General features: G+C 40.9%; 1 protein-coding gene across 2 annotated transcripts in view; it reads left to right on the top strand.

Moving 5' to 3' along the window:
• TERB1 (telomere repeat binding bouquet formation protein 1) overlaps positions 1-9,921 on the top strand; it is a 39,766-nt gene that overhangs the window by 792 nt on the left and 29,053 nt on the right. For both annotated transcript variants that reach the window (XM_045293948.1, XM_045293949.1), the window contains exons 2-4: positions 3,718-3,818; positions 5,517-5,627; positions 5,816-5,944. In XM_045293948.1, the coding sequence (XP_045149883.1) occupies positions 3,776-3,818; positions 5,517-5,627; positions 5,816-5,944 (283 nt within the window). In that variant the 5' untranslated portion in view covers positions 3,718-3,775. The remainder of the gene's footprint in view (positions 1-3,717; positions 3,819-5,516; positions 5,628-5,815; positions 5,945-9,921) is intronic.

The following is a 9,921-nucleotide window of genomic DNA, read 5'->3' as shown; positions in this document are numbered from 1 at the left end:
CATGTCTGTGAGGAGAGCCAGGTCAGGGCCGGTACAACTGAGCAAAAACCGAGGAAACGGCTGCGTTCGTCTTCTCTCCCTGGAAAGGTCAGCGGTTAGCTGTGATGAGGCTTTATCGGAAAGGGCTGCCCCCCATCTAGCGAGGTTGGCAGAGTGCCTATTGCAGCATGAACTACTGCCTGGTACTCCCAGCATGCTTTCTCCAACTAGGCTGGCTGTTAGGTCGCAAACCAGCCAAACGATGATAGCAAATTTTATATTCCATGTACTTGTCTATTTGGCCTTTCTCCACATGGAGTCTCTATGAGTTGGAAATGACTTGAGGGTGCCCCACAGTGACCCTTGCATTTCCTACATTGTAGGAAATTATCTGTGTAAATGTGAATATATATCATTTCAAACTGGATGTCTACTGGCCACAACTTAGTGTAAGATCTTGAACTACCAGGGGCCATACCAGAAAAATGCCAGTGTTGGTGTTAGGCAGTGATGCTTAGATGTCAAAATGCTTTTGATGTAGTTAGCATTGCCTACCACAGGTGAAAGTAACGTTCAGTGAGTTTTCTCTTGCTTAAATTGGAGTTGAGAGATGGAATGACACCTGTTAAGTGAAGTCGTTTCTTCATTATTTGGAGCAACATGTCTTTTTCTTTCTTTTAAAAAAATCATTTTATTAGGGGTTCGTACAACTCTTATCACAATCCATCCATCCATCCATCCATTGTGTCAAGCACATTTGTACATTTGTTGGCATCATCATTCTCAAAACATATGCTTTCTACTTGAGCCCTTGATATCAGCTCCTCATTTTACCCACTCCCTGCGCTCCCCCCTTCCTCATGAACCCTTGATAATTTATAAATTATTATTTTGTCATATCTTCCTTCCATATCCAACATCTTCCTTCACCCACTTTTCTGTTGTCCATCCCCCAAGGAGAAGGTTATATGTAGATCCTTGTAATCATTTTTTCTGTTTTAATGTGAGGGTAAAGGTAAAGAGATTTCAATGAATAATGGCAATTGGCTGTATTTATAAAGTACATAGGATAGCATTTGGCCCTCATAAGTTAGCTAGAAGACATTATTAAAATTGTGAAAAAATAGAAGACGATGGCATGAAACACTTGGACCCACCACCTACAGATTGTTAATTTTGTTTGCTCAATTGATATTATACGAAAAATAAAAATCTGAGTCTTGCTCTTTTTAGTTTAGATTGTAATGTAGGCATTTTTTGCTTGCTGGTAAACATTTCTAGTAAATGTCAACATTCTTGTAACAATACAAGGGGATACAGCCCCCCCCCCCAATGGAAAAAAATCTCCCCTGGGCAGAGTTTTTATAGTATGAATTTTTCCTGCTAGGTGAATATCCAGCAACTTGCTCTGAGTTAGTTTACCCAGAGGCTTTGCCTGGGAAGAGTCTCTGGTCACAGTGAATTTTTTCATAAAAACAGTTTCGATCAGATCTCCTTTTTTGTGATAGGTGATTTAAGAGAACAGCATGTAGCTGTGAAATTTTGTTTCCTTCTCAGAAATAATGCTGCAGAAACTGTTGTGATGTTGAACACAGCTTACAAGGACTGCACTATGGGGAAAAACTCGTGTAGGAGTGGTTTTCTCATTTCAGAAAAGGTGAAATGTCGATTGATGACAAACCTTTTTCTGGCTATCCGTCAACTTCCTGAATGGATGAAAATGTTGACAAAATTTGTGCACTTGTGCTTGAAGATTGACAACGGACCATTGAAAAGATGGGGAAGTCATCTGGACTGTGTTGGAGCTCAGCTCAGTGAATTTTAATGGAGATTTGGGAGGGAGAAGGGTCTCTGTGAAATTTGTGCCTGGGGCTCTGACTGACCAGGAGAAAGAATGTCCAGTGGAGACAGGTTGTGCTTTGAAAGCACAACTCTGAAGCTACCCAGACTTTTTTTTCCAAGGTCATTACTGGTGCCAAGACCTGGTGCTATTCTTATGACCCCAAAAGCAAACATCAATCAAGCCAGTGGACGATGCTATTGTCACCTCACCCTAAAACTCATCAAGTGAAAACAAAGATCAAAACTATGCTTATTTGGTTTTTTTGATGTGAGGGGGATAGTGTATTTGGAGTTCATTCCACCAGATCAGACTGTGGAGCTTTCTATTTAGAGCAGTGGTTCTCAACCTTCTTAATGCCGTGACCCTTTAATACAGTTCCTTGTGTTGTGGTGACCCCCAACCATAAAATTATTTTCATTGCTACTTCATCACTGTAATTTTGCTACTGTTATGAATTGGGTGACCCCTGTGAAAAGGTTGTTCGACCCTCAAAGGGGTCATGACCCACAGGTTGAGAACCGCTGACTTAGAGGTTCACAAAAGATTGCATACCACTGTGTGACAAAAAAGGCCTGGTTTGTGGCAGAGGATGACTGGTTTTGCCACTATGACAATGCACCTGCTCATGCAGCCATCTCAGTGTGCCAGTTTTTGGCAAAAAACAACAAACCTCTCTTGTCCCATGCACTCACCTGACCTCCCTCTGTGTGACTTCTTTTTGTTTCCTTGAATGAAGAGGGACAGGAAAGACAGTGGTTTGATGATGTAGAAAAGGTGAAAAAAAAATGAGGGTGGTGCTGTTACAAGCCATCAAAACCGATGAGTTTGACAAATGTTTCCCACAATGGAATCAGATTTGACAAATGTATTAAGTGTAATGGAGAGTACTTTGAAGGTGATAAGGTTGTTTTGTAAAAAAATTTGAATACATAGCTTTGGAAAAAAATTTGGGGTGGGGGATAGTATCTCCTACAGGTACCAAGTACCTACCAACATACTTTAAACTCTTCCTCTTTTAACAAAATATTTAGGTTAGAAAATAGCAAAACTAATATATATTTGTGTTTTACTTCATAAAAGAGTCATATTATTTCCTTATTTTTTGCTTGGAGATTTTATTTTCATTTGGAGATTGAGATGAAAATACAGAAAAGAATCTGGTATATGTCCCTAAAGGATAATTGTCCATCTCTCTTTAGCTTTCTTATTTGAGAAATTTAAGTAGCTCACTCTAGTGTTGGAGTAAATGAGACTTTTAAGAGTTCTACACATCTTGGTGTGTTGTTCTAAGAAGTTACTTGGGTTCAGACATTTATCAGTTTTAAAAGAGCATTTATCAGCATTTTAAAAGAGACCATGTGAAAAGTTATATTAATGTTCCACGCTATTTTAAAAAATTCTTCTAACAATGAGATATACACAAAAATTTGCACTTATTGGTGAAATATCATGTCAAAAATAGCCATGGGTTATTGGGGTGGGTGGGTGAGGGGGAACTTTCAGTATTAGGCTTATCTTGTGAAGAGAAGTGTAGATCCAAAATGTGTCTTTGTGTGTAAACTTTTGATTCATGGAGGGACACCCAATCTGGAGCAGTAGAGCAGTGGGATAAAAATGTACAGGAAAGACATTAAGTAAGTGGGACTTGAAGACTAGTTTTACTTGTTCTGTAAGATTTGTTGAATGCCTGTGTTGCTGAAGAATGCCTATTGCATGTACAGTATGTACATTTTCTAATTTAATTATGTAGTAACCATAAGCAGTGGAAATATTTCCCGGAAACTGAGCCTCAGAGAACGTAAGCAGCGTTCCCGGTCTCACAGATTCCATTTCTGGTCTTCTGGCTTCAGGAGGACTGTTCTTTTCCTGTCCCTTTGTATTGCCCCATCTTGCAGCCTCAAGGATTTATTTCAATTGAGAGAATACTTTTGTAGCTGAAATATAAGGAAAAGAATGGAGCCAAGCATGGAACGCTGTGACACAAAGAAAATCCAAGGTGAGGAATCGATGAATTGGGCATCTAGAATCAGTTTTATAGTGTTTCTGTGGACTATACCACAGGTTATCTGACAGGATCCAGGAAACAAGAGTCCCACCAAAATTTACAATTATCTGATGAGCACCTAACCCTACCTGTCACAGAATTCCTGGCTTCATGAAACTGATAACTTATTGGGGAAAACAGTAGGCAGATAATGAAAATATTTACTGATAGGTGATTTAATGGAGGCATATATAAAATTACAGAGTTATCAGAAAGATTAAAAAAATGGGTCAACAAACATCTTGAACTGTTTATAGCAGTGGTTCTTAACCTTCCTAATGCCGTGACCCTTTAATACAGTTCCTCATGTGGTGGTGACCCCCCAACCATAAAATTATTTTCATTGCTATTTTACTGTAATTTTACTACTGTTATGAATCGGGCAGGCGACCCCTGTGAAAGGGTCATTTGGCCCCCAAAGGGGTGGTGACCCACAGGTTGAGAACCGCTGATTTACAGGCTTTTCTTTTTGTTGTTGGTTTTATTTTGTTATTGCTTTGTTTTGCTCTCTCATTTTTTGTGCATATTATTATCTCTGCAGGTCTATCTAGATAAGATAGGCAGGATAAACAATCTGGAGGAGAAAACAATGGACCAACCATTCCAAGGGGACAGGGGGGGGGGGGAGGCAGGGGAAAAGAAGGGGATGTTAACTAACCGAGGGAACAACAAGTGATCTAAGATCGATGGCAAGGAGGGTGTAGAAAGCCTGGTAGGGCTTGATCAAAGGCAATGTAACCGAGAGGAATTACTGAAACCCAAATGAAGGCTGAGCATGATAGTGGGACAAGAGGAAAGTAAAAGGAAATAGAGGAAAGAACTAGGAGGCAAAGGGCATTTATACAGGTCTCTGAGGCTGTCAGTCTCTATGGAAGTAGATAATTTAATCTGCAGCTGCTGGATTTGAATGTGGTTAGTCCAGTGCCCACTGGATAGCACCACTTAGGGTCCTTATAATGTCCATTTGTGTACTGCCCCTTCATTGAATCAGTTCTGACCCAGGGAACCTATAGAACTACTTCTGTGGGTTCCAGAAGCTGTAACTTTATGTGAGCAGAAAGCTTCATCCTTCTCCCATGGGGCTTTTGAAATGGTGGTTTTGAACTGCTGGCCTTGTATGTGGCCCAACGTGTAACTCACTACACCACCGGGCATCCCATGTCCCTTACACATTACTCATTGCCACTGAGTTGATGCTGATTTATAGCAACCCTGTAAGTCAGGGTAGATGTGCCTCTGAGTGTTGCCGAGACTATAACTCTTTCTCCTGTGGAGCAACTGGTGGTTTAGAACTGCTTATCAGCTTGTAACCGCTATGCCACCAGGGCTCCTATGTTGTATTTATTGTCATTCAGTTAAAAATCCTTTCTAATTTGCAAAAGGCAGGTATTTAAACCAGTATGATTTTACTTAAAAAGAGAAAATTTGTATTTACTTGTTCTTGTATTTCATGTACGGTGAAAAACAAAGCTTCAGAAGTTCACTTGAAATTCTTTTATTTGAACACTTATCTTATGTTCTTTATTTGTAGGTTATGAAAGCCATACTTGTTTATTATTGTAAAAATTAAAAATTTTAGTGATGTCCTTACATGTTAAGTGCTTTGTTTTTGAAATTACTTTTTAAAGTAATGAGATTTTTGTTCTCCAGAAATGAAAACTGATCTGAACTTACTGTTAGAGTGTGTCAAGCATCAAATGGACCGCCCTGTTTCACAAAAGAAAGCTTTGATCGTTATTCATGCCATTTGTCAACAATACAGTAAGACTTGATAGTGAATTCTTACCTGTCATTCTTATTCATTCATGCTGTAGTATCTCATATTTAGAGTTCTTTTTCTTTCACTCATTACTCTGCATGTTACATTCTTTTCAAGTAATTTATTTTATCTGTAAAAGAATAAGCAAATTAAAGGTCATTTCTATTTTGTTTTGTCTATGTACCTACAGGTAATGCAAGTGCTTATTTCCAGGAAATTGGTGGTTTGCTGTTCATAAGAAATCTTGCAAAGTGTAATGAACATAGCATGGTAAAAGAAGCAGCCTTATACACAATGGGAGCAATTGCAGAACAAAATGGTAAAATATTTCAATATTATTATCCTTTAAACACTGTTATACTCCAAACAATTTTATATTTCTGAATAAATGTATACAAGTGCTGTAGTCAAACAGTGAAAAAAACCTACAGCCATCTTGTATTTGGATGGTGTGCTTTCTGTACAGAAATTCACGTGGACAGAATTTTTTGTGTGTGCGTTATACCTGAAATGAAGTTGAATGTAAACCGTCAGCATGTCAAACCAGCTTTATATTTTTGTTTTTCCCTTCATTAGATATTTATGAATTCCTATTTAGAACTGGGAATTGGGAATACCGGGATAAATAAGACAGATTTGTTTGCCTTGGAGAGATTCTAATGACTGGTTCCAACCCCGAAACAGTTCTCTGCCTAGGAGTCAGTTCTGACTCACAGCAACCTGCTAGGCTTCTTGAGTGGGTAGTACCTTGGTTCATAGCTTCACATGATGAAAGAATTCACGTCGAAGCCCATTTTGTAATCCAAGTGCGTTTTTGTGAAGGACAGGACAAGTTTTGGGTTTTATAGCCTCAAAAGGGTTCACAACTGGGCATGAGCAACCTCGTGGTAAAAAACACCCACACGTGTGGAACTGAGGGGGATCCCAAGAGGCTAGAAGCCCAAGAATCCTAGAGGTTAAAAGCATGTGGACCCAGAGGCTGTAGGCCCCTGGTAGGCCCTGAGCAGGTGCATGTGGGCCCACATGAGGGTGGGAGACCCTTTCACCCTCCCCTGCCTCTAGAAGTTAGGTAAGAGAGCAAAGGAACAAGAGAACATGCCAAAGCATGCTCCCTGGTTTTACTCTAGCCCACCCTTTGGCTGGGAGAAGGAGTGGTTGAAGGTATTAGTTGACTCCATTGGCTGGGTTGAGCCCACCTGGGCGATGTCATGAGCCTGGGCCTAGTTTGGACTGCCCAGGTGTACCTCCCACCTGGCTGGGGGGGTGGGGGTCTTGAGTAGGAGCATGCTCAGTTTAGGGGTCTTCATAGGCGTCTAATGGTTGCCTGATTTTCTTCCAACCTCCTTTATGGGGGTCTTTGCAGGCGTGGGAGGGACAACCCTCTTGTTCCTAAATCTGGCTACCTAACAAACACTATGTAGGGTTTCCAAGGCTGTAAATTGTAGTATTAAATTAAAATTGGTAATGAGGGAGGTGGGGGGCCAGCCCCCACAGCTAATACTCTCTACGAGTTCAGTAATACTACTTCTGGGTTCAGTAATGCACAATTGTACGGTTGAGATATATAAGTATTATATTAAAGTCATCTAGAGCATGAGAGATATTACAATAATGTAGTCAGACACTTTACATGGTAGCATTGCTCACCTCAGCCCAGCTTGGTGGTCCACGTGGAGAGAGGGGGAAGGGAAGGAGGGCAAGGGAACAAGGGAGAGGGGAGAGGGGAGTCGGAGAGCTCTATATTGCTGACTCACGCCTATATACCTTTTGGGGGCATGCCAGCCCACTGATTACAGGGAGGAGCTGCACTATAAATTACACAGCAATGAGAGGGTGGTCTAGGGGGTGGTCTCTGGGTCTCCATAGGAACCATTATCAGTAGGGTGCAAACCCCTCCTACAGGAGCCTGTCCATTGTCTCCAGCAGCAGGGAGCAGGCCCAGTGCAGTCTGGCAACTGATCGCCCTCAGTGGGGGGAGGAATGCCTGCGCATCTGACCTCCCCCCACAGTAAATCTTGACAGGAGCAGAGAGGCTCATCTTTCTCCCGAGGAGCAGCTGGTGGGTGTGAATCTCTGACCCTGCGATTATCAGTACATTTTAGCTACAGCACCACCAGCACTGGCTCTAGACACTGGATAAAATGCTGATGAGTATCAGTCTGTTTAATTTTTTAAAAAATTCTGCTTCTAGCATAATAATCACAAAAAAGCAATTACTGTAAAGTAGGTGTTATTTTTGTGTTCTTAAAGAGCTCTTTTTTTTATCATGACCCCAGATCTACCTTACAGATCTGGCTAGACCAGAGCATATAAACTGGTACAGCTAAGAGTTCTGGACACACAGAAACCAGGATAGATAACCCCCTCAGGACCAATAATGAGAGTAGTTGATGCCATGAGGGTAGGGGGAAGGTGAGGGGAGAAGGGGGAACCGATCAAAATGATATAAAAACAATATGCCCTGCGGGGGCCACCCCCACCCCCTCCACCCCACCCCACCCCCGCGGCCACCCCCCAATGACAGAAACATGGGTAAAGAGAGAGAGCAGATACTGTAAAATATGAAAATAAAAATAATTTATAAATTATCGAGTGTTCACGAGGGTACTTCAGGATGGGGTAGGGAGGGGAAAAAGGAGGAGCTGATACCAAAGGCTCAAGTAGAAAGAAAATGTTTTGGAAATGATGATTGCAACATATGTACAAATGTGCTTGATACAATTGATTGTTATAAGAGCCCCCAATAAATTGATTTTAAAAAGAGCTCTTTTTTATTTCTACAAAAGTCTCAAGAAAAATAGCAATAGTATAAATTTTCCCTGTTATAAAATTTTTAAATTTTTTTCTAAATTTTTATTGTGAATTAGGTGAAGACTTGCAAAGCAAATCCGTTTTCCATTCAACAATTCACACATATTTTTGTCTCTCGTGTCATTGTTTGTAATTCTCGAAATGTAACATCATTTATCCTACTTCCTCTATTTCTCCTTTCTGTTCTTCCTTTTTTCCTAACCTTTCTGCCTTCTAAACTTTGGCCTTGGGCAAATGTTACCCTGTCCTCTTTTAAGGACACATACTTCCTAGTGCTGTTGTTCTCGTTTTAGACCTGTCTATTGTTTAGCTTTTAGTTTTGAAGAGCTGCATCCTTGGTCTGTCCATCCAACTCTAGGCTGTCAGTTTATCAGACTGTGGTGGCTTGCATATTGCAATGATCCTGGAAGTGATGCCCCTAGTATTTCAGATACCAGCTGGATCACCTCTGGTGAATGTTTCAGTGGAGCATCTCCAGCTGATCTCAACTGTGGGGTGCCGAATGACTCTTTCACAGGCGTCACCTGATTCATAACAGTAGCAAAACGACAGTGATGAAGTAGCAACCAAAAAATAATTTTATGGTTGGGGGGATTCACCACAGCATGAGCAACTGTATTAAAGGTCCACGGTATTAGGAAGGTTGAGAACCACTGTTCTAGATGAAGAACACACTAGGAAGACAGTGTAGGCTGTCTACTTCTAATCAATTAACCACTGAAAATGTTATGAATACCAATAGAACACTGTCTGATGGAGTGCCAGAAGATGGGCCCCTCAGCAAGGAGGATTTGAAGCACTTGATAATGAAGGTCAAAAATGGTAGCCTTTAGTATGCAACTCTATGCAACGAAAACAAAAACCCTCACATCTAGACCATAGACAACATTGTGATAAACAGAAAACATTGAAGTTGTCAAGGATTTCATTTCACTTGGGTCCTTTATCAATGTTCATGGAAGCAGCAATCAGGAAATCAAACAACATATTTCATTGGGTAAAACTACTGCACAAGATCTATATGAAGTGTTTGAAGACGCAGGTGCACTTGACTCATTTTAGTCTCCTCGTGCATGTGAAAGCTGAACAATGAAGATTAAAGAATTAACATATTTGATTACGATACTGACCAAGCTAATTGGCTATGCCGTGCACGGCTAGAAGAACAAACACACCTGTGTCTTGGATGAAGTACAACCAGAAAGCTTCTTAGCAGTGAAGCTAAGAGAGGCTTCGTTTTACATACTTTGGACATGTTATCAAGACAGGCCAGGCCCTGGAAAAAGATAACGCGGTTAGTAAATTAGAGGATGAGTGAAAAAGAAGACAAGGTAGATGACCCTGGACAAGACGATTGACACAGTGGCTACAACAGTGGACTCGGATATAACGATTGTGACGCTGGCCCAACCAGGCAGTGCTTCATTCTTTCATGCGTGGAGTCCCAATGAGTCAGAACCGCCTTGATGGCACCTAACAATAGCA

This window comes from Echinops telfairi, unplaced genomic scaffold (assembly GCF_000313985.2).
Source record: "Echinops telfairi isolate 266 unplaced genomic scaffold, ASM31398v2 ScPeMD7_2291;HRSCAF=2852, whole genome shotgun sequence".
In the NCBI taxonomy this organism is placed as follows: domain Eukaryota; kingdom Metazoa; phylum Chordata; class Mammalia; order Afrosoricida; family Tenrecidae; genus Echinops; species Echinops telfairi.
This window is presented reverse-complemented; position numbering and strand designations above follow the sequence as displayed.